Source organism: Diabrotica virgifera, chromosome 5, assembly GCF_917563875.1.
Source record: "Diabrotica virgifera virgifera chromosome 5, PGI_DIABVI_V3a".
In the NCBI taxonomy this organism is placed as follows: domain Eukaryota; kingdom Metazoa; phylum Arthropoda; class Insecta; order Coleoptera; family Chrysomelidae; genus Diabrotica; species Diabrotica virgifera.
This window is the reverse complement of record NC_065447.1, coordinates 246,841,449-246,866,987: the sequence shown is the minus strand read 5'-3', so window position 1 is coordinate 246,866,987 and position 25,539 is coordinate 246,841,449. Positions and strand designations below refer to the sequence as shown.

Sequence of the window (25,539 nt, the reverse complement as noted above, 5' to 3'; positions counted from 1 at the left end):
CTTTATGACTTCATTCATTCATGATTAGATTAAATAGCGTAGGGCTTAGTGAATTCCCCCGTCTTATGCCATTGTCTTTATCTACAGGTTCTGTAAGTTTTACATAATATATTCTGACTTAAATCTAATTGTTGTGATAAACGATTTCAATTGTTTTTACAATATCCAGCGGAATTTCTTTATTATAAAAGATATATATGGGTGGTTCGCCAAAATAAGCGGCATATTGTGTAACTCGCTTTTATCTTAAGTCCTTTACATACTTTGTTTCAAATTATGTTGCCAAAGTTAAGTTATACAATAGATGAATATAAGCCACTTAACATTAATTTTAAAAAAAGTATTTTTACAAGCATTTTATGCAATTTTAATGTCAAAATATCAACTCCGAGGCTGTAACCAACCTTGTTTTTGACCTGTTTTATGGTATTACACACTGAAAAGTTACAAAAGTGCAGATTATTTTATCAATAATTAAATAAAATCCCAATGTAATATAAAACTGTCAAATTAATAACTTTCATTTTTAAAATTAAACCATAAAAATGTACTACTAAAAACTGTAACCAACGTTGTGCATCAACACCGAGGCTTCATGAAAATATATGAAAATTTAGGCCAAATTACACTATACTGTATTGCAGGCAGCTTGACAAGAGAGGAACGCTTCAGTCTAACCCAAATTGTGGAAGAAAGTGGACGAACATGATATAGATAGACAATTATTTTCAATAGACAATAGACAATTTTTTCAAAGTTTCTTAAGCTAAGCGTATGTTTTTATACAGTCAACACCGAAGCCTTCGTAAAAACTTAATTTTGCTAATTTTTTTAATAAGTTTTTCTTTTAAGTATGCGCTATAAAGTTTTCTTGACACCCCATGAATAAAGCAGAATTATTTTTAATATTTGTAGAAACTAGAATTAAAAATGTATGAAATCATCAACACCGAAGCCCATTCGTGCCTCGGAGTTGACGAACGTGCCTCGGAGTTGTTGAGAGTGTGTGAGTGGTCATTCTTAAACTAAAAAAATACAATTTAAATTTAGTCTGATATAGGAAAAGGGTTACTGGGTAAGCTCTCAAGATGTTTCGGTCGTTTGGTAATATTATCTTCTTTTTATAGAAAATGGCTCGTATACACTGGAGTACGACGGAAAAATGAAGGCGAAAACCCCCAAAATCGTTAAATAAAGATTTTATGAAAGAAAGTAATATTTCATGCAGCTTTGCTTATTTCTGTAAGAATATACCATTTTGGGTAGTCTTCTCTAATGTTGATAAAAGAGACATCTGTCTATGTATGCACATTATGTGAAAACATGAAGCTCATGCGTGGAAGCGGATAACAAATCATTATGTTGCGCAGAAAAGACTGAAGAATGTATAGAAAGGAAATGCCAATATTGTGTTCAAAAGCAGATTAGATTTTTGAAGTTTAACGGAGAAGACACGGCTACATATTGGAAAGTTTTGTCAACACGAAGGCCGGTCTAAATCAACTCCGACGCAATTGATATTTTACCCATTTTTCATGTTTTTCTGTAGTAGCTTATATCAAAATGGAAGTGTTTTGTATAGTTTTATTACATACCAATTTTTATTTAATTGTTACGATCATAAATTTCAATTAACAGAGAATTACGTCAACACCGTGGACACCTAGTCAACTCCGAAGTCACATTTCCGTTTTTCGGAAAATATTTAAAAATGATCTCTGCTGGTATCATGGGTAAGTTGAATAGCTCATTTTATAAAAAATATTTAAAAATGAACTAATTCTAAAGCATGTTTTAAATTAAATTTCTCTACCTCGAAATTGCCGTCTATTTTGGCGAATCACCCATATCATATCTTTATGTCTTACTCTGTTAAGTGCCTTCTTTAAATCAAACATGCGACTCTGTTGTATTCCAATGCTTTCTCTGTATTATGTTTTATGAGTAAATTTAACACAGCGAAATGGGATCTATATGTACAGAACAGACATGGTTAGTTCCTGCAACAAGAATTATGTGGAAGATTATGATTAGAAAACAGATTAGAAAACGATCAAATCTACAATTTGATCCAAAAATTGGAAATTGTGACAACTATGAAAATTTAAAATAACTTCCTCACGTCATCATCATCATGCAATCTCTTCCGTCCACTGCTGGACATAAGTCTCTCCCATTTTTAGCCACTCTCCACGGTTCTGTGTGTCTTGTTGCCATTTCTTGGACATTCGTTTAATGTTGTCCCTCCAGCGTGTTGTGGTGCGTTGTCCAAATAACTTTGTAAGTACTGTTAATTTTAAATAAACTATTTTTCCAGATATACTCTAACTGGTGAACATCATGCAAAGCCCTTCAAGCTGAAAGGTTTTCACGTAGTACCTGAACGTTCCAACGCTACAAGAGTGGTCTTAAAACATGCCACTAGAGCCATCAACGGAGGCTATAGTTGTGAGGTTACTGCAGATCAACCCAGCTTCTTCACTGATATGAAAACTGCAGATTTAGAAGTAAGTTCCTCAGATATTTCAAGCCTTCTCTAGTTTACTTGATATATAAATCATTGTGCCTTCTGAAATTTGCACTAACTTTTATGTTTATCAGCAATATTTTAACTGACAAACTCTCGTTTTAAATATTATAGCGGCTAGATTTCTTCATGTGTAGAAGTCCACGGAAAGGTGGAAGTGGGAGGATGAAGTTTTTAAAATTAAGAAAATTTCTACTCTGGAATTCCATTTACTATATTATATAGTCTTACAATCTTTCTAAGAAACTCATTAATATTCAGCTCAGCGCGGGGTCCTACTGTTCGAGGTGTGAAGTTACAATAACAAGTGATTATTCCATAAAACAGGTAGATCCCTTGTATATGAAATTTCATACCTCTATAGTAAGGCTCTATAGATTGTAAGGCTATAACAGGATATAAAAAGGATAAAAACATACATTTTTGCTAATTTCACTATACATTTTTGCTGCGTAATTGCGGGTTATTTTTTCGTTTTGAAAATCTACAATTTTTGTATCTGATGATTTCTTTTAAGGTTGTAGATCCTCCTGTATCAGATCCGTTGATCACTGGAACCAAATCTAGATACAAACTAGGAGATTATGTCAAAGCAACTTGTTCCTCAGAAAAATCGGATCCAGCTGTTAATATAACGTGGTACGTGAACGGAAGGCCCATGGACGGACCCCATGTAAGAAAATATAGAAAGACAATCGAAGGTAATTACATAAGGTAAGTTGAAAAAAAAAATGAAAATCTATTATTATATTGATTCTTATGTATCATATAATATAAAAACATCGTTCTGTTTACTTTTTTCTGTTACATATTATTATGTATGTATCTATCACCGGCGGATCCAGCAACCTTGCAAGGTGGGGGCAATGAAATAAAAATTTTCTCGTGATTGGCGTACGCAGGACTCTTTTTCGAGATGGGCTGATATTTTCTTATTCTTCATGTACCATATCCTTTCAGAACGTTGGGTAGCGTTCAAGTATTACGTAACGCGGTTTTGAAGATTTTTAACCCCCCTCCCCCCTACGTAACGCACCTTAATGGGGCGTTCACGTATTACGTAACGCAATTTTTGGTTACCATAACAGGTATCTTAATTTTATTTATTGCCACCCTAAATCAACCATGAAGTTCTTCTTTGTCCTGGACTGCGTTTGCCTGCTATTTTCAGTTAAATAATATTTTGTAGCAACCTATATTTGGGACCTCTCATTAAATGTCAGAAATAATCCAGCTATCTCTTCTTGATGCTTTTTATAATTGCAGTAGTCTTGCTGAGATATTCTAGTATTGTGTAGTTTCGAATCTTCTCCATCCAATAAACTCTTAAAATTCTTCTCTTGCACCACATTTCGAGAGCCTCAACGCGATTTAGTTCGATTTTACTCACAGTCCAAGACTCGACACCATACAATAAGACCGAGAACACGTAGCAGCGAAGTAGTCGGATCCTTAATGCCAATTTTAGGTCTCTGTTACATAATACTTTGGACATCCTTCTAAAAGCGGCTCTTATTCGGGGGTTTTTATTAAATGATCAAATTACCATAGCATATCACCGGCAATTACTATTTTTATGTGGTCTCTGGCATTGAATTGAACAGATGGCAATTGAGTAGATGTATTGTGGGACTTTTTAATTTATTATGTTCCAACTTCCAAATACTTTTAATAATTTAATTTTCGATTCCAAGGAATTCTGCCATATTTATGTTTCAGTTATTCTGTTATCAACAGGACACAAAATTCACTATTTATGTTCAATCGTAATCTCTTTCTTAAAAACAGTGTCAGTAGACACCACGCGAGGTCTAAAGGAGGGGGCAATTGACTCAGTTGATCCCCCCTTGGATCCGCGCCTGGTATCTATATTTGGCAACTCTTCACAAGCCGTGATCTTAAACATTGACAACGTTGCAATTGCAGGTAAGAATAAGTAATTGCATTCTTCTATTTTCAATTGTTATCTTCCCAATTCTTTATCTATCTTATAATTTATTCTAATTCTTATCCTTTAGCTCATTGACTATCCACTTTCTCTATATAGCCGCTCGTATTTTTGTTTTATTTCTCTTCGTTTTCTGCTGCTTTGCTCTTGCATTGCCTTCTTTGTTCCACAAATGTCTACAACCCACAGCAGATATCATCACTGATAGAGAAAAATGTCTTTGCTGAGTTTACTATTTTTTAAAAGTTACTTTAGGACTATTGTTCTTTTGTTGTGAGCACTATTCTTCCTAAATTCTTGAATGGGACTACTGGACACTCACAAATTATATTTTAACAATGTATAAACATTTTCAATTTCGTTGCAACCTGAAAATGCAGCAGCATTATATTCTAGTCCAATCAGAGAGTGCAGGAAGAGTCTATACCGGTTTCGGGGCTTTTTGCCCCATCATCAGTAGTCCCATATCCTCTTCTCTCCGCTTCAACCAGATACCTCGACGCGTGCCGACCCAGATTGCAACGAACGAATTTAAAATATCTTTAAAATATATTTAAAATTCACTCATCTTAATGTTCGTCTCGGCACCCGTATGGCTTATAATTTTTGAAAGCCGCGGACGTAGTATCCAGAGAGATTTCCATTGACATAGTTTGTTTCTTAGCAGATGTCGCTACGATATGCGTGACATTTCGCTCGTTGCAATCTGGGACGGCACGCGTTGAGGTATCTGGTTGAAGCGGAGAGAAGAGGATATAGTCCAGAGAAATAAGATTTTTCTCGTGACACATCCCCCTCCAGGCCGAAACCAAATTATTTGAGTAGTATGGACATCTATATTAATAACCTTATCCTGCAGCCGATTTTGATGATATACATAGTTATAAACAAATGAAGATCAAAAAACGGTAAATTTTCGCTTTTTTCGTCTATAACCAAAAAGTTAAGAATTTTAAACAACTTTGGAAATAAGAAACTCATAAATCGTCTAAAAGATTTCAATATGGCGTTCGCTGAATATGTGTATCCTTATTGGTTGCTTAGAAAATTGCAAAATAAATCATAAATTTTGAGTTTTTATAAATATTCATAACTTTGTAAAAATTAACCTTCTTATTAAACGAATTGCTGAGACTTCTGGTGCTTAAATTATATTTTAAATTTCAAAGCAATTGGTCAAATAGTTTAAAAGTTATTTAATTTGTTTATCCCAAATTCATTTTTTTGCAGCACTATAAGTCAGAAAATTATGAGGTTACAGTAAGACTTCTGACAGTTTATGGAAGAAGAACATTTATACTATTGACTTAATTAAAAAAAAAGACAAAAAGTAATTTTAAACAGTGTAAAATTATTTTGCAAAAACACGTTGATTTTTTGCTTACTTATAAACAATTAGAATAACTTTTTAACCGTTACCCGTAGAAAAATTATTTTTTCATATTTAGAAAGGCTGAATTTTTATACACATTTAGAAAGAAAAACAATTGTCCTAGGACAATTAGGGACGAAGTTAGCCCCCCCTTTTTTAATTCACATGTTTTTGCAAAATAATTTTGTAGTATTTAGAATTATTTTTTGTCATTTTTTTTAATTAAATTAATAGTATAAATTTTCTTCTTTCATAAACTATCCAGAGTATTACCTAGTGTAACTTCATCATTTTCTGACTTATAGCGTTGCAAAAAAAATTAATTTTGGATAAACAAATTAAATACCTTTTAAACTATTTGACCAATTGCTTTTTGAAATTTAGGGTAAGATTTAAGCACCAGAAGTCTTAGCATTCCGTGTAATAAGAACGTTCTAAGTTAATTTTTACATAAGTTATGAATATTTATAAAAACTCAAAATTTATGATTTATTTTGCAATTTTCTAAGCAACCAAGAAGGATAGACATATTCAGCGAACGCCATATTGAAGTTTTTTTATACGATTTATGAGTTTCTCACTCAAATTTGTTTAAAATACTTAATAAGCGAAAATTTACCGTTTTTTGATCTTCATTTGTTTATAACTATGTATATCATCAAAATCGCCTGCAGGAAACATATAGGTTATTAATGTAATGTCCATACTACTCAAGAAATTTGGTTTCAGCCTGGAGGGGGTTATGTCACCAACAGGATATTTTTTTCCTTATTTCTCTGAACTAATATGGGACTACTGATGATGGGGCAAAAAAGCTCCGAAGCCGGTATAGACTCTTCCTGTACTCTCCGATTGGACTAGAATATAATGCTGCTGCATTTTCAAGTTGCAACGAAATTGAAAATGTTTATACATTTTTAATTTATTTACTCTTTTGTGAAGTACTTAGGAAACCTTCTCGTTGGAACTTTAACACGCTGAGCAGATGGGACATGAGGCGTGAATTATTTAAAATTCCCTCATCTTAACGTTCGTCCCGGCACCCGTATGGCTTATAATTTTTGAAAGTCGCGGAGGTAGTAACCAGAGAGATTTCCACCTGTTGTCAATCTAGTGGTATGAGAACGATATTTATTGTCGGTTTCTGTACTACTGGATTGAGAACTTTGTTATATTTTAACAGTTTAAATATGAAGTGTAAAGCGATCTGTCAATATGGTTTTTAATAGTACATTTCATACAGTAACGGAAGTATATTGTGCTTGTGTGATTTTATACATACAGAATAAGCCAAATAAAGACGCAGTTACTACAGTATATATCGGAACTACATTTGAAATGGTCCGCGGTTACTTTCGGCTGGGCTCATGGCATCCCTCGTAAAAGGAGACAGGTAATTGAACGATATTTTATACATGCCGATCTTAACGTTCCTATGATTTATGTGTGTCGAACTTTTATATTGGTCGACTATTTCAAATGTAGTTCCGATACATTGTATTAACTGCGTATTGGGACCGTGCAAGTTCGGAAAAGTGACACCTGGTTTCATAGCTCGGAAACTTTTTTTGCACTTTTAATTATATTGGCCAATCATGGTTGCTGGATAATTTTCAAGGCCGTAGCCCAAAAAAATTATAAGAAGAAAAAGTAAGATTTAGGTTATGTTATTAAAAGGTAAACAATTGTATGTAGTAAATAAAATTAATTATTAAAATGCAGTACTGCAAGCAAAATACAATTAACTAAATATACTTTTATATAATAATTGCATATCATATCAATCTTGTGGAGTAACATATAATTTTTCTTAACTATTTTCTATGGGAAATAAGCCACAATTTTACTAAAAAAATGAATTTATTAACGTTTCGTTGTCAAAATACAAAATACTTCTAAAATAAACAAAAATGTTGTTGATAAGTAAAAACAAATTCTTCTAATAATTTATTTAATCTGACTCATTTATATTGGCAATTCAGACGTATATTATACATTTTAAAGTAGAAGACTTTAAAATAATATCGCTAATATTTATGAGTTGCGTTCCTGGGACGACTTTACTAAAAGATAGTTCATTCGATTACATGAAATCAATCCCAACTCAAGAATATCCGTCGCAAAAAAATCATAGCATGTGATCTGTCTTTAAAAAAACAACCAAATGCAACGATGACAGTAAAATTCTCGCGTTAGAGATTTCATAGTAAATCACGAGGGAAAACCAAAATGTATCAGCTATAATGGAGTTATTGACATTATGTACTAATAATACCTATTTTCAACTAAATAATGAATTCTATAAACAAAATTTTGGTCTAGCAATGGGCTCTTCTTTATCTCCATTATTGGCTAATATATTTATGGAGGATTTCGAAACTAATATTATTTCTAAACAAAATTTAAAAACCACAGTATGGTGGAGATATGTAGATGATGTGTTTTCAATATGGCCTCATAGATCAGAATTGTTGGATACATTCCTGAATATTATAAACGATCAAGACGAGACAATAAAATTTACAATGGAAAAGGAATACAATAACACTTTACCTTTCCTCGATGTTTTAGTCTCAAAGAAGGATACTGGATATGAGACTCAAGTGTATAGAAAACCAACACACACCAACAGATATCTCAATTACAAATCAAATCACAACATCAACGTTAAAAAGGGAATCATTAAATCCTTATATGATAGAGCCAAAATTACTTGTTCTAACGAAAATTGATTTTTAGAAGAAAAACAATTGTTAACATCTGTTTTATTAAAAAAATGATTATCCTTTATCGTTTATAAATAAGGAATTATCAACTTAGAACGGGAACAGAACAACTTAGAACGGGATCCTACAACATTCACAAGAAATAATACGAGGAAAATAACAATACCATATATAAAAGGACTATCCGAGAAACTTAAAACAATAGGAAATAAATTCAACATTTCAACAACATTCAAAACAACAAACACATTGAGATCTATTCTATCTAAAACTAAACCTAACAATGAACAAGAAAGAACAAAGAATTGCATTTATAAAATACCTTGTGAATGCGAACAATTTCATTTAGGTGAAACATCAAGACCATTAAACGTTAGAATAAGTGAACATCAGTCTTATATTAAAAATAGAGAATTTGATAGATCTCAGATATGTCAACACGCATGGGATAATGAACATAGAGTTCAGTGGAGAGATTCAAGTATAGTCCTGAAAGAATCAGATAGTAAAAAGAGAAAAATCAAAGAAGCGGCTCTAATTATGCTAAATGAAACCAATTGTGTCGTAAATTCCTCGGTAGAATGCAGTAGGATGTGGTTACCCATACTGAAAGAGGAAGTCAATAGAAAGAAAATACCACGATTAGTAAGTCAATAACATATCGAGTTAGTACACATTTTATATTTTAGTATTACTTATTGTATATCTATGTATTATTAATATTATTTATAATTTAAACATATTAAAGTCAGAATTTGGTATTAGTTTAAAAAAAAATTAAATGTAAAACCAAAAAATACTTACGATGTCGGGATAGTATCACCAGGTTTTTCCTGGTTTTCCCTCGTGATTAGGGATTGCAATCCGGTCCGGCGGATCCGGTAATCCGGCGGATCCGGTATTTTTTCACCACTACCGGATCCGGCAAATTTTGCCGGATCCGGTCCGGTAACTACGGAAAGAGTTATTTTCCTATAGAATTTTGAATATGGTCTCGAAATCAAACTGTATTTTGGAATCGTTATTCATAATATTGAATTTAAATTATCCTGGCAATCGGGTTCAAATAAATCCTAGATACAACGATCTTCTTCAAAAAGTGCGGAATGTCGTAAAGTTGTTCAAAAAATCGCCTACCAAATATGATACGTACCTCCAAAAGTATGTAAAAGAAGAAATAGGTAAGGAATTATGCCTTGTCTTAGATTGCCGCACACGCTGGAACAGCCTTCTGGCTATGGTCGAAAGATTTTATAAGCTTAAACAGTGTATCGAAAAATCTTTAATTGACATAAAATCCAGTATCAAATTTACGGACCATGAATGGTCATCAATTAAAGGTTTAATTGACAGTCTGCAGCCATGTAAACTGGCTGTAGAAGCATTAAGCAGACGAGAGTCTACCCTTCTGACTGCAGATACAACCTTAAAATTTATTTTAGAACAATTAAACAAACAAGGCACGACCTTCAGTGGCGAATTAGCAGACACATTACGTGAAAAAATAAAACAACGCCGGACTTTTATGACCGGTATATTAATTTATTTACAAAATCCAGCAAAGTATAATGAATATTCAAAACAATCTGATGATACATTTTTCATGCCAAAGAAAACTTTCATGCGACATAAAATGACAGAAATTTTAAAGAGACTTACAACAAATGATGAGGAAAATGTAAAAACTTCGGAAGAAGAAGATGGCAGCTCTGATTCAGATTCCGAATTGGTGAAAACTAATTTAACATTAAAAGAAGAATTAGAAAATCAAATCAATCACGAAATGAAAGATTACAAATAGGGCAAGCAAACAAATTACAAAACAGCCCTCGATTTTGAAAAAATATTACAAAGGGAAATGACATGTTACGAATTAGATGGAATAAAAAGAACGTATTTAACCCTTCTATATAACTATTTATTGAACATTAAGCCAACTAGTGTTGAGGCAGAAAGGGCCTTCTCGGCTGCAGGATATATTTGTACTTCTTTAAGAAGTAGGTTAGGAGACGACACAATTAATACAATATGTTTCCTTCGTTCATATTTTCAAATGCAAAAATCAAATTGATTTTTAATTATGTGTTTGTTTTTGTTTATTAATTATAGTTAAAGTATAAAAAGTTTATGTTCTTATGCAAAAATTAATGTTTTATTTATGTTTTTATGTTTTAAATCATATATAATACTTTACTTAGTGTATCTTGCCAGTGCCAATGGCAATACCGCAAATTGCAAATATAATCAGGTATACTGCCAATCCGGTCGGATCCTACCGGATCCGGCCGGATTATCGTAAATCCGACCGGATCCGGCCGGATTCGAAACCATACCGGATTGCAATCCCTACTCGTGATTTACTATGCAATCTCTAACGCGAGAATTTTACTGTCATCGTTGCATTTGGTTATCTTTTTAAAGACAGATCACATGCTATGATTTTTTTGCGACGGATATTCTTGAGTTGGGGTTGATTTCATGTAATCGAATGAACTATCTTTTAGTAAAGTCGTCCCAGGAACGCAACTCATAAATATTGGCGATATCATTTTAAAGTCTTCTACTTTAAAATGTATAATATACGTCTGAATTGCCAATATAAATGAGTCAGATTAAATAAATTATTAGAAGAATTTTTTTTTACTTAGCAACAACATTTTTGTTTATTGTAGAAGTATTTTGTATTTTGACAACGAAACCCGATTTGGGCTTCGAAACGTTAATAAATTCATTTTTTTAGTAAAATTGTGGCTTATTTCCCATAGAAAATAGTTAATTATAAAAATGCCACAAGGAAATAGACTCAGAACAACAATAATTTTTCTTCTTCAATGACAGTAGGTATGAAATATACGTCAATTTGACAATTTCAATTGACAATATGAATTATTTAAGAAAGTTGCAATATTTCTCCGCTATTCGCGCACGATCGTTTCTCGTATCCCCTCCAACTACTTGAACACCGCGAATAATGCTGTATAAGCTTTCTTAGCTTGGCTAAAACACTCCCTTTCTCTCTCGAGTCTATCGAGATTTTTTAAAAGTTATTAACTATTTCTTGTTTTTAATATTTAGCGTTCTTTTCTAAACGTTTCAATTTTACTTTTGTAGTTCCTATTCGACAGTACAATTCAGAGTATCTGAACAACTTCTCGATGAAGACAAGCTCAAGCTTCGTTGCTCAGCTAACATATACAACGTCTGGCATAGAAGCCACGAAAAGTCCATCGAACTGAAAAGGAGTAAGCATGACGAGGATGAATTTGCTCCAGCATATGTGCCTACGATTACCAGCACTGAGTTTGCGCACGAGAAGTTTTGGCTGTACATCGCAAGAGATAATCCAGAGGCTACAGGTAAATTATATATTTTGAAATTACAATGTCGTTGCTCTTTTTTAAGGAAATTTTATTGGAATGCCCTCTTCTTCTTGATGTGCCTATTTGTAGCGAATGTTGGCGATCGTCATGGCAATATATTCTTATCTGCAGTAGCGCGCAAAAAACTGCACAGATGTTGTGTGGAATCAGGTTCTGAGGTTGTTTAACCACGATGTTCTTTTTTTCTTTTTTTTTTTTTGAAAAATGGCTTTGGCAGAGCCAATTAGCCAGACTTGTTTCTGATTGATTGCAGATTCATAGTCATAAATTTCTTATAACATAAGTACATTCTCCAATTTTATTTTTATAGATACATTGGTACATTGTGTAGCTTTTTTTTATTTTGTTTTTTTTTTAATTATTTTACTGTTTTTTTAATATATATTTTAATTTGTACGAAACACTTTTTTTTACTTCTTTTTTTTCTATTCTTTTTTATTTTTGCTTCCTTTTTTCTTTTTCTTTTTTTTTTTTCTTTTTTTTTGTTTATTTTTTTTTGTTATTATTTTATTTTGTGTTTTTTTAATATTATTTTTTTTTAATTTTTTCAAACCACATTAACAAATTATGCCTATTTATTACATATTACGTTTACAACTTGTATTTACATAATTTAACATGTTTATAAATGAGATGAAGAATTTCCATATCATTTGTAAATATTAAAGTATTTAGTTTTATTGGGAAAAAACATTTTAAATTTTTTAATTCCTTATAAAGGTCGTTTATGTTATTTATGTTTAAATGACATTCTAATATGACATGTGTTAGATCTCCGATTTTGCCACAAGTACAATTGGGAGTATCTGCCAAGCCGATTCTATGCATGTAAGATGGCGTAAGAGCATGATTGGCTCTCAACCACAGCATAATAAACGAAACCAGCAAGGACACTCGCTGATGCCGTCTTTGAAGTTGAAAAGTACAGGGTCGCCGTTTTTGGCGTAGTACATCTCAGTGGTGAAGTGATGTGTTAGTTCATCAGTGTTGCCGATGTCACCAACTTTATTACTCGTGAGAGATTCTTTTTGAATAATTTCTGGAATTTATGCAAAAGATTAACAATACAATCGCCATTCATCGTCAATATTTTGTGTTATGTCCCAATTATTGACATAATTCTTACAGGCATACGTATAAAATTATGTTAAAAAATATTTAATATTATCAGAATGTCATAAAAGTTAAGTAAATCTGATAATTATGTACAAATCGGCAACACTGTCGATTTTCTACATTGTCTGGTACTACGCACAAAATGGCCGACGATCTGCGCCGTAATAGTGCGCGAACTTTTCCCGCCTACTAGTGTGTCACTGCTGTTGCGTTTTCTATGCTGTGTCTCAACCGATTAATGGTCTTTATAAAATGTCTGTTATATTCTGTGCAAAACCATCTTTTTAAGAATATCCTAGGGTTACAATGAGCAAAATTTGAGCCAGTATTACATTCTCTGTAATGCAATTGCCAATTATTTTTAAGTTTTTGTCTGCTAAAAGTATCAATATCTGAAGCTGGAATTAAATTTTTGTTTATTTTTTCTCCGATCACATAAGCTGATTTAGCAAAATTGTCAACTATTTCATTGCCTTTTATTCCCGAATGACCCTTAATCCAAGCAATTGTTATATTTACTCCTAATTGTATAATTTCAAACAGAGTTTTAAGAATATTCAATTCAATGTGGTTTATGTGTTTGACTGTTTGAATGTTACTCAATCTGTCCACCACGCTTTTACTGTCAGTAAATATAACATAATTGCTAGTTGGATTCAGTAGTACATACTGAACAGCAAACATTACTGCTATCATTTCTGCTGTGTATATTGAGCATTCAATAGGTAGGCTATATTGATGATGGTAATTTTTATTTTCGTGGAATACTGCACAGCCCGTTCCATTTGCGTCTTTTGACCCATCGGTAAATATGTACTGAAAATTTAACCATTTTTCTCTAATAAGTATATCAAACATATTTGGCGGTAAATGTGAGTTTAAATAACATGTTTTAACCTTGTTAGAAAATAATGTTTTTGTCATTGCACTGTAGTAAGGCGGAATTTGGCTTTTATAGATAACTTCACTGTACTTTACCGTACTTAGATAATTTTCTACCAAAGGTATAGATTTTTTAGTTCTCCAGTACCTATGAGTGAGGTCTAAAACTGATAGCTCATGTAGATCTTGAAGGTAATTACATTTTTTGGACAGAATTCGAGTTGTAAATTTATCACTGAGAAATTGGCGGCGTAAATGCAATGGAGGTTCCACTGCTTCATTTTCACGATGTTCTTCTTCCATGTTTTTCTTCCTGGACCTCGCTGTCCAAATATTTTTCCTTCGAGGATGGCATAACTGAATTTTCATATAATGTGTTCGAAATATTGTAACTTTCGAGATCTGATTGTGGTGAGCACCTCTCGATTCACGGGATCTTAAGTATTCTCCAATTTGAGTCACATCTCAAATGCGTATCTTCATTCTTACTTTTGTACCATGAAAGGGGATGTTATAGGCTGATCTAGCTTTTCCGATGCGCGATCTTATCTCCTGGTTGTTGGGCCATTCTTTATTAATTATGGTGCAGAGTGCAGAGGTAGTAGGCCTGGATCCCACATACCAAAAAAAAATTGAAGGCACTCGTGGGAGTGCCGACAGAAGTGAAAACTTCTTATAGTATATAAATTACGAGCTCAATACTTTTTCCCCATCCAAAACGAAGTGCTTCATCTATATCATATACGCGATGCGTATTCCCTATGTTATTTACGTCTACATATACATCATTTATATACGTACAAAATTTATTTCAGCAAAGTGATGACGGTCGCAAATTCAATACTTTTTCCCCATCCAAGAAGTGCACAACGCCCCGAAAGAAATTTTCAATTCAAAAATTTATTTCGTCGAAACGATGACGGTCGCTAATTTAATAGTTTTTCCCCATCCAAAAAGTGCACAACGTCCCTCAAGAAGTTTTCACTTCAAAAATTAATTTCGTCGAAGCGATGATGGTCACTAATTTAATACTTTTTTCCATCCAAAAAGAGCACAACGTCTCTAAAGAAGTTTCACTTCAAAAATGTATTTCGTCAAAGTGATGACGGTCGCTAATTTAATAGTTTTTCCCCATCCAAAAAGTGCACAACGTCCCTAAAGAAGTTTTCATTTCAAAAATTTATTTCGCCGAAGCCATGACGGTCGCTAGTTCAATATTTTTTCCCCATCTAAAAAGTGCACAACGTCTCCAAAAGAATTTTTCACTGAAAAATTTATTTCGCCGAAGCGATAACGGTCGTTAATTCAATAATTTTTTCCATCAAAAATTGCACAACGTCCCTAAAGAAGTTTTCACTTCAAAAATTTATTTCGTCGAAGTGATGACGGTCGCTAATTTAATAATTTTTGCTCATCCAAAAAGTGCACAACGTCACTCAAGAAGTTTTCATTTCAAAAACTTATTTCATCGGAGCGATGACGGTCGCGACGACGGTCGCTAATTTCATACTTTTTTCCATCCAAAAAGAGCACAATGTCCCTAAAGAAGTTTTCACTTCAAATGTTTATTTCGTCGAAGCGATGACGGTCGCTAATTTATTACTTTTTCCCATCCAAAAAGTGCACAACGTCCCTAAATTAGTTTTCCTTCAAAAATTTATTTCGTCGTAGTGATGACGGTCGCTAATTTAATAATTTTTCTCCATCCAAAAAGTGCACAACGTCCCTAAAAAAGCTTTCACTTAAAAAATTTATTTCGCCGAAGCGATGACGGTTGCTAATTCAATACTTTTTCCCCATCCAAAAAGTGCACAAGGTCCCCAAAAGCAGTTTTCACTTTAAAAATTTATTTTGCAGAATCGATGACGGTCGCTAATTCAATACTTTTTCCCCATCTAAAAAGTGCACAACATCCCTAAAGAAATTTTCACTTCAAAAATATATTTCTTCGAAACGATGACGGTCGCCAATTTAATACTTTTTCCCATCCAAAAGTGCACAACGTTCTTAAAGAAGTTTTCACTTCAATACATACGTACAAAATTTATTTCGCCGAAGAGATGACGGTCGAGAAATAAATATTTTTCCCCATCCAAAAATAGGTTTTACATTCATTTTAAATTTAAATACTCCTATACAATTTATGTATAGATACACATAATATAGATACGTACAAAATTTATTTCGCCGAAGAGATGACGGTCGCGAAATAAATCCTTTTTCCCCAACCTAAAATAGGTTTTACATTTATTTTAAATTTAAATACAATTTATATATACATACAAATAATATAGCATAAGCGATGACGGTCGCAATGACGGTCGCGAATTCAATGCTTTTTCCCCTATCCAAAAATCGCAGAACGTCCCTAAAGAAGTTTTCACTTCAAAAAATTTATTAATAGCAAGCTGAAAATTTGTTAATAGCTTAACAGTGTCTAGTCGGACAAACCTTGATGTACGAGAACATTGGAACATGGGAAGTTTTAATTGTGAAACAGGTGACAGGTTTCGAACGTCAGACTATGAAAACGTCCATGTATTTTGTCGGACAGAACTTCCAATTGATTTGTTACCCTTTCATTAAACTCTCATGCAAAAATCAGACTGCTATTTACCACCAATATAACTCCTGTCATTTGACATGTTCTACGTGTCGGACTTATTAAAATGCCCAACATATTTGTTGGACAAACATTTTTTCATATACTATATAAACTTTGCTATTAAGTAAACTTAAAAACCACCTGCTAGTTTTCACAATCATAAAACTTGTCAGGATGACACGTTCCACAATTAAAACTTCCCTTTTACAGTGTTCCCATACATTAAAGTTTGTCCGACTAGACACCGTTAAGCTATTAACAAATTTACAGCTTGCTATTAATCAACTTTTTTTTGGTACGCGGGATCCAGACCTATAGTTGTAGTCCATCTGAATGCCTATACTAAAATCACAATAAAGATTCACTAGAAATAAACAAACCAAGACACGAGACACATTGAATGTTACAAGGAGCACTTCCAAATCGTTTATACAATGTAAATCCCAGATCATGATTTACCAAGTTTATACATTGTAAATCATGATTCGGGAGTACTCCTCGTCACATTCAACGTATCTTGGTTTGTTTATTTCTAGTGCATCTTTATTGTGATTTTAGTATCCATACTATATGTAATTTATTTGTTACCTCATGTTCCTGTTCCCTGTCTCGCTCTTTCTAGCTTCTCATTTCTCTTTAGAAAATAGTGCAAGCAAAAATGCAGTGTTCTTCGTCGTCTATAACGCCACAATCTATACACAAATCATTTATCGTCTTCTTTATTCTATACGTATACGACCTTAAAAGAGCCGTGAAGCTACATTTGGACCATGTTACTACACCAGGAATTAACATTTTGGTCCACTCAGAATTCGCCGTTTGTTACTCCCATTCATTTTGCCATATCTGGAGCATAATATGTGGTCGTCTACATAGTAGGTAGATAACCGTTGACTCTGTTATACATAGTTCCTCTTTCTTTAGCTAGAAGGTGAATGGGGAGTGTACCCGTTATGACCGGTAAGGCAGTCGTATAAGTAGTCCGGTACACGCTTGCCATACCCTTAAAAGGTGCTATCTCATAATTACAGTTGAGTCCGGGAATCATTACCCATGCGTCATCATTTAAATCATACGAAATAAGTCGATGATAAGTCGGAAATTGAAATTTACTAAACGCAACAGCAAGTCACTTACTGTCACTTGCTGTTGCGTTTAGCAAATTTCAATTTTCGACTTATTATCGACTTATTTCGTATGCTTTAAATGATGACGCACGGGTAAAGATTCCCGGACTCAACTGTATGAGGGGTGCTACCGTTCTTTGTGCATTTGTAAGCAGTTCTTTATAGTTAGCTCTTCTCAAAGCTTCGTAAAAGAGGGTAGAATATACAACCTAAAGGTACATACACTCTACTTTTGAAGGCATTTGGACCGCCTATGTTTGGCATAATTTTTATTAATTCCGCTTTTCTCTCTTCTGTCTACTTAACCCTTTCAGTTCCGCTGTAATATTTCCTGACTAAAAGACTAAGGCTACGGCTCCACGGTCGAGAAATTGACGCTAGCAGTAGCAGTAAAATGAAGAGTGATAAATGAAACCAACAGCGATAATACTGGGCGGCTCCATGATGGTGTATACTAGCGATATACTATGATTATTTTAAAATTCGACCTGTCCGAGCGTTTTGCCTATATGCTAAAAATAAATAAGTTAATAAGGAAGGGTAACACTATAGAGCTCGATCTATCTGTATACGATACGGTTTGAGTTGATTGCCAAAATGAATTCTGTGAAAGTTGTTCTTAGTGAAAAAGGAAAACAATTGATTGTGTTGAATGGCTTCAAATATCGTTTTCACAAATCTTTAAAAAATGACGACATGATGACAAGCGTTGAATTTGTTCGCAGATGAAAGAAAAATGTAAAGCAATTTTAAAAACCCAAGGGGACAACGTAGTGACGGAAATTATGGATGACCACAATCATTGTGAACTAAACGAAGATGTGCTCAATCGTCAAATGTTAAGTAACTCCTTGAAGCGAAATACCGTAGAAGATGTCAGTGGACCTATGAAAATGGGTGATATGAAGTCCCGTCTGCAAAATTAGCATAGACGCCCTTCGGTTTTTTTTAATTAGTACAATATTTTGTTTAACATGTATACAGAAAAAAGCTAATTTTGGAGCCTCTCAAATAGGAATGCCCGCCTGCAGTGCATCCATCGCAGGCCCGTTATCGCCGACCCTGCATGGAGCCACTACAAACGAAGATGCGGCGCTATGCATGTTGTAAATTGTCGTTCTCGTGGAGCCAAGATTTTACAGCTGTGCTGCTGCCGTAATTTTACCGCTACTGCTAGCGTCAATTTCTCGTCCGTGGAGCCGTATCCTTAGCCTAAGCTCCTTTGCCGGCAGAAATAATTTCCTTTGAATACTTACGTACCGTGGACGCGCTTCCGCGTCAACGGCACTACTCTATAGTCATATTTGGACGCGCGGACGCGTCACCGGAGCTGAAAGGGTTAAGCATCTACCTAAAAATGAGTAAGAAATTGCTAATAACGTACATATTTATTTCAGAATGGTCTTCACCAAACAACAATAGTTCAACAAGTACGACTAGACTGAATCACGCAATAATTTTTGTTACTGTTGTCGTTTATATGAGGTGATGTTTTTAAATTAACCTAATATGTTTGTTCGTCATGTTTTTAGTATGCACCATTCGTTCGAAGGTGACAAATTAATGTTTTCTTACTCTGTAAACCTTGTTTATTTTTAAAAAAGCGGTGACGTCATAATTTGAAGAATATATTTGGCCGGTTTTTAGGGTTTTATGTACAGATGGATAGCGCTAATCGAAAGGGAACCAACCGCCAAAAGTTGATTTTGAGTAATTAAGGTTACAAAAATAAAAAAATGTTTTTCCTTGTAATTTTCAAGATAAAGACTTTTTAAGGTATGATATCGCGTTCGAAAGCTAATATTAGCCACTCTTGAATTTTTTTTCATAAGTTAACTTTTTTTGTTTTTTGACAGTATTTTGGTGGTTAGTTCTTTTTCAATTATTTCAGAATAACTGTTTACTAGTGTAAATATAACCATGAGACTCATATGGTTCTGTTTAGAGATTAAGAACATCTAGGATGGTTCTTTCTAGAAATTTTACTTTACCATAATAATATTAGAAAAAAGAAAATAGTTATTAAAAAAATGTAAATACTTTTTAATCAAGAAACCTTTAAACTGTAGAAGAATAGAAATTAAAATTTATATTTATTTAGTTTTAAGTCAATAAAAAACTCGAAAATTTCAACCAAACAAACTTATAAAACTAAAACTCATAGTATAGGTATGATTTTACCTAAAAATATATATCTTTGGTTATTTTTTTATTCTTAATTTAAGTAATAGTAGATAATCTTAAAACTCATAGAATCAAAAATTTTTAACAAACCAAAAAACTCTCTAACACTCTAACACTGATCATACTCAAGTGTAGGAACGTAACTTTTCTTAATCTCCCTTTTACAAAAAAATATCTTCGTTAATTTTTTTATTCTTAAGATGAGTACCTAATAAAAAATCTTAAAAAACTCATAAAATCAAAAATTCTAAACTAGCAACAAATATTTTAAAATTAACATTCAAGTACAGGAACGAAAGTTTTGCTAAAATATGTCTTTCATTAAATTTATTCTGCGTTCAAATCAAAGTCAGGTAAGGAACCAAATCCTTCACATCCTCAAAATCCTCTACGTTTTTAGTTTTGTAAACTAAAAAGAAACTGGAATAAAGACTTAATGTCCACAATAATATAAAAGGAACCAACCGCCTTGCATGTCGTTTGGTTTTTTTATGGCCTTTGGGAACTGCGCCCATTTAGCCAGTTGGTTTTATTTTATGTCGTTTTTATTTTATTTTATCCCTTTTATGTCGTTTGGTTGAAATATTTTCAATCATATAAAAGAAACCAACCGCCTTGCATGTTGTTTGGTTACAATATTTGCAATATTATAAAAGGAATCAACTGCCTTATAGGTCGTTTGGTTGCATTTGTTGCAGAAATATAAAAGAAATCACTGCCTGAGTCTTTTTATATTAAAGAAAACTTTTAAAACTTAAAGAAATATTTTTCGATTGTCGTTTGGACCTTTTTCTACAGATGTCGCTAGAAGCTCCGTAGACGTACGGATTTTTTTACACATATAAAGTGAATATCTGGCTGTCGTTTGGTGCGATTAAGTCATTTGTTGTTCAAATGTCGCTTGGTTCCTTTTCGATTAGCGCTATCCAGATAACGTCAGCAATGGCAAAGTTTTCATAAATGGAAGAAAAACAACTTAATAATACGACGCAATACTAATCGCACAAAGAAAATTTAATATACCTAATAATTTCCTCAAAAAATCAAATGCATGATTATAACATTACTTTTGAAAGAAAGCTAAGAATATTAGGACCCATTTTGCGACAATAGTACCTATACTCGTATGGGGAATAAGGTTCAATCACGAGTTATATCAATGTTACAAAGAACCCTCCATAGCAAATCGTTGCGTCAGAATAACAAAATTTGCAATTTTTGTCTAAACTGAGATTTTTATGTAACTTGGTTTTATTTTATGTTCTTCACCTTAATATGATACTAGCACCAACATCTATTAACAGGTGGCTGAAATACGTAAGTTACAAGATTATATCTGAGAGAATTTTAAATGTTGATAAGTTAACAAGGTTCTATCTGACATAAAAAACAGTCAACTAAGTACACAAGGTTCTATCTGCAAGAACTAAAAGTGTTTATAAGTTAACAATAAGACTTTATCAAATAACTTCAAGTTGTTTTATTATATAATAATTGTTACAAGTGTATGTGTGGAAGATAAACCTTTATAAATAAGTTTAAATCATTTCTCAAATCAGAACTCCTTTGTATTAACTATTGAAATAACCTTTTACGGTACAGTGGAACCTCGATAAGTCGGATTAATCGGGACCACGGCCGATCCGGGTTATCGAAAATCCGGGTTAGCCGGAGAATATGGTAAAAATTAATAAAATACATATAAATACTAAACAAATACACATTATAATTGCAAAAATATGAAATACATATGCACAGTACATCTTCTAAGTATAGTTGTATACAGTAATATTTATTTCTTGGTTAAAAGTCAGCCAAAGTGAAAAAAATGTTTGTTTTGTCTGATGAAAATCGGTCCGGGTTAGCCGGACTTCCGGGTTATCGGAGGCCGACTTGTCGGGGTTCCACTGTATATTAATTTTTTTTTGAATTTACATGGTCAACACATGCAGGTGGCGATAATAGTACAATAAATACATAACATAGAAACTTTAAACAGTCATAACTAAAAATGGCACCTGATAGGCAGATAGAACTTTGTTATTCCACTGCAACGAAATTATGCAAAAAAAGATTGCGCTGGGCAGGTCACCTTATAAGAATGGATAACGACAGAACACGAACGCTTAGCAGAACTATGGTGGGACGTCGGCCAGTAGTAAGATCAAGGAAGAATTAGATAGACGAAGTGAGAACCGATGCTAAAGATATATATTGAGGGTAGATAACTGGAGGCCATTGGCCAGGGACAGAGATACTTAAACGCGGATGCTGGAAGAGGCCAGGGTCCGACTTGTGCTGTAGCGTCGTAGAAGAGAGAGAAAGAGAGATAATGATTATAGCAGCAAATCTGCTAAGACGTAAATTGGAATTAGAAGATCAGATAATAAAGTAAGTATGTGATGGAGTTTAAATATCTAGGCATCATGCTATCTAACTACGGAAAGATCGAAACAGTAATGGAAACTGAAATTAATAAAGAAGAAAGAGCCGCACGATGCATTAATGTAATGATAAGTGGAAATAAAAATATTGGGAACAAAATGAAAAGCAGAATTTACAAAACAGGCATCAGATTAATAATGATATACGCGGCAGAAACGCAACCTGAGATAGAGGGGACAAAAATAAAGCTAGAAACAACAGAGATGAAATCCCCTAGAAAAATCGATGGTAAGAGACTATGTGACAGATCTAGAAATAGATATACGATGAAGATGCAAGGTGGAGAACATTAAAAACTGTGTAAGAAACAAAAGACTAGAATGGAACGACCACATAGACCGAATGACAATAGAGTAGTAAAGGCGGTGAGAGACGGTTCCGCCATAGGAAGTCATTGGATCATATCAATGGTCGTGAACAGTTTTGATGACATGATATCGTCCCTGCCATTTCCAACTATCGAATGTGAAAAGTTGTACTTTTCAGGAGAGCAAAATAACTCTTTTTTAGAGACTCCTAAATCAGCGCATCGACAATTGGAAAAATTTTTATATTTGTTGTATGTAATGTTTAATCCTTGTTAGATTGATAACCAATTTGAACTGCTCATAATTTTTTTTCCAAAAAATCACATTCGTTACTCTGCTTTTTGTATAAATCAAAGATTTGTTTCAGTCCGATGTTTCAAAGTAGCGAATGTATAATAGCGAATAACTGTATAATCGGTGAGCGGCCGTGGGTAACGGCATAAACGCTGGCCTCATACGCCAGTAGACGTGGGTTCGATCCCTGCCAAAGACAAACCATTTTCATTTCCAATAATGACACGAGCCGTCTCACCGTGCCTCGGAGAGTACGTTAAGCCGTCGGTCCCCCTGGGCTAGTGTACATCGACACTAGTTACTTGAAACAGGGTTAAAGATGTAATTGGCGCTGGAACTATCCGAAAGGATCTCCCCGGCAAAAATGCCATACGATATTATTTATTACTGTATAATCAAATAATAAAAATCCGTTAAAATGAAATCATAAACTGCCTCACAAGAATTTCTTGGAAGTGAAAATGAAACAAAATTCGCACAAATTGTAAACACGTGCATTTTGTTCTTCTCAGTAGTTTAGCATTTTCGACAGTTTACAGATTATAATTTTGAATAACTCTTATAAATTACAACACAAACTAACGAATGTGACACATTCGACATTTAGCGTTGTACAAATATACCTTTAGTTATATTTATACAAAACAAAAGTATCGAATATACCATTTTCGTCAGTTTGCACTCAACCAAATGGAAAAATTTTCATATTCGATGGTTTAAACAGCATATTTCCCGCGCTCCTAATCAAGCTACAATAACGAGAATTTGCCACAAGATGTATCACGTACAATGCGAGGACAAGGTATCGAAAATGAAAAACCCGATTTGATTTTTCACATTCGATAGTTGGAAAATGGTATGGACGATATGATCTTGCCCGATACTTCTTTTATTTCTTATTGGCTGTGTGGATCCCTATAGTCTTATGCTTAGTAACATTTTTGAAGATATTGTAAATGAATATAGGAAGTATTTGTAACCGATTCTACAGTCATTCAATGTTTTAAGTTCCAAAGTGTCAAATGCCACCCGGAAATCTATGATCATTAGTACAGACGCCTTAGTGTATTCCAGAGTTTTCTCAGGCCTAGTGTATTCCAGACTTATGACTTTTAGACCTCATAGGTCTTCAGTCCATTTTAAGTGGTTTAAGTTTATTTTCAATAAAAAGTTAAGATTTCCATCATTAACATAAATAATCTAGCTAGACCATGTCACCGATTGTTTATAATAAATAAGGTAATAAATAAAAGTTTTTTAATGTTTTGAATTTCGTATTTAAAATCGTTGTTAAAGGACACTGTTATTTTCAGCACAAATAAGATTGCTTTGTCTATTTTTATAGCATAAAGTGTTTTACCGGAAAAATATTACGAGAAGCTCTTTGCAGCTGCTAAAAAATATTCAGATAAACAAAAAACAGGTAAAATGGAAACAAAACCATGAAAGTTAGTAAATCTAGGGGTCTAGTTGTAGAAAAATGCTAAAAATAGGGAAAAGAATTTAAATACATGTGCCTTAGATTTATATATATATATTTAAAAAATGCTGCTTGGAGACTTTTTTCGCTAATATTTTTCTGAGTAACAGGCTGAATATTTTTATATAATTTTTCTAGTTGGTATTATTTATACAAGTACCTATATATGATTAATGTTTTCTTTGATATGTAGTCCAAAGTTGCAATATTTAGTTTTGTGCGAAAGTATAAAAATTAATCAGGTAAACAAAGCTTGGAACGTTTTGAGTAGGAACAATGAAATTTTAGCAAACTTACAGTGTTGCCAAATTGTATACGTGAATTTTTTAAAACAAGAAATATTATTTTTCTTCCATACTCGTGCCAGTAGATTCTGGAGCTATCATCTATCAGAATTCACTATAGTCTCCAGAGACTTCGATTGAAAGGTTATATACTGACGATAGATTACCATGAAGACTCTGGATAAAATGCAGGGCAGCAGACCAAAAGAGAGGCATATACCTACATAGCGAAGTCTTCTTCCAAGAAGTTTTAGGAGAGTGTAAAGAAGGGATGATTATAAATGGTGAAATCCTTAATAATATAAGAAATGCCGATGATACTGTACTTTAACTCTACAAAGTCTGACAATCATACTGAAATGGCAGAACGAAAATTGTACCTTATATGGCAGGGGTGGCCAAACTGTGGCTCACGAGCCACATGTGGCTCTTTGAAGGATTGTTTGTGGCTCTCAATAAATATTTGAATTACTTTTAACTTTTTTCTTTCAGAATGTCTTAAATAAATTAAGTAAGTAATTATTACTGACAACAAAAAATATAAAAGACTATGGGCCGGTTGTTCGAACGCTAATCAACATTGATCACTATCATATATTTAATTACTGTCACAACTGTCAATGTCAACTTTGGTTGGGTTGCTGAAAACATAGTTAATTATAATTATGAGATTAGTTAGTCAATTAACATAACAATTATTAACATAATTGATTAACTAATTTCATAATGGTCATCAATAATTATGTTTTCGGCAACCCAACCAAAGTTGACATTGACAGTTGTGACAGTAATTAAGTATTTGATAGTGATCAATGTTGATTAGCGTTCGAACAACCGGCCCTTTTGGTTGGGTTGCTGAAA

The 25,539-nt window shown here is 33.3% G+C and overlaps 1 protein-coding gene across 1 annotated transcript in view; it reads left to right on the top strand.

Annotated features, from left to right (window-relative positions):
• The window catches only part of LOC126884768 (uncharacterized), a 41,327-nt gene extending 16,880 nt beyond the window's left edge, over window positions 1-24,447 (top strand). Inside the window, exons 3-6 of the mRNA XM_050650986.1 lie at window positions 2,318-2,507; window positions 3,045-3,241; window positions 11,685-11,929; window positions 19,081-24,447. Coding sequence (XP_050506943.1) covers window positions 2,318-2,507; window positions 3,045-3,241; window positions 11,685-11,929; window positions 19,081-19,172 — 724 coding nt within the window. The 3' untranslated portion in view covers window positions 19,173-24,447. The remainder of the gene's footprint in view (window positions 1-2,317; window positions 2,508-3,044; window positions 3,242-11,684; window positions 11,930-19,080) is intronic.
• The last annotated feature ends 1,092 nt before the right edge of the window (window positions 24,448-25,539 follow it).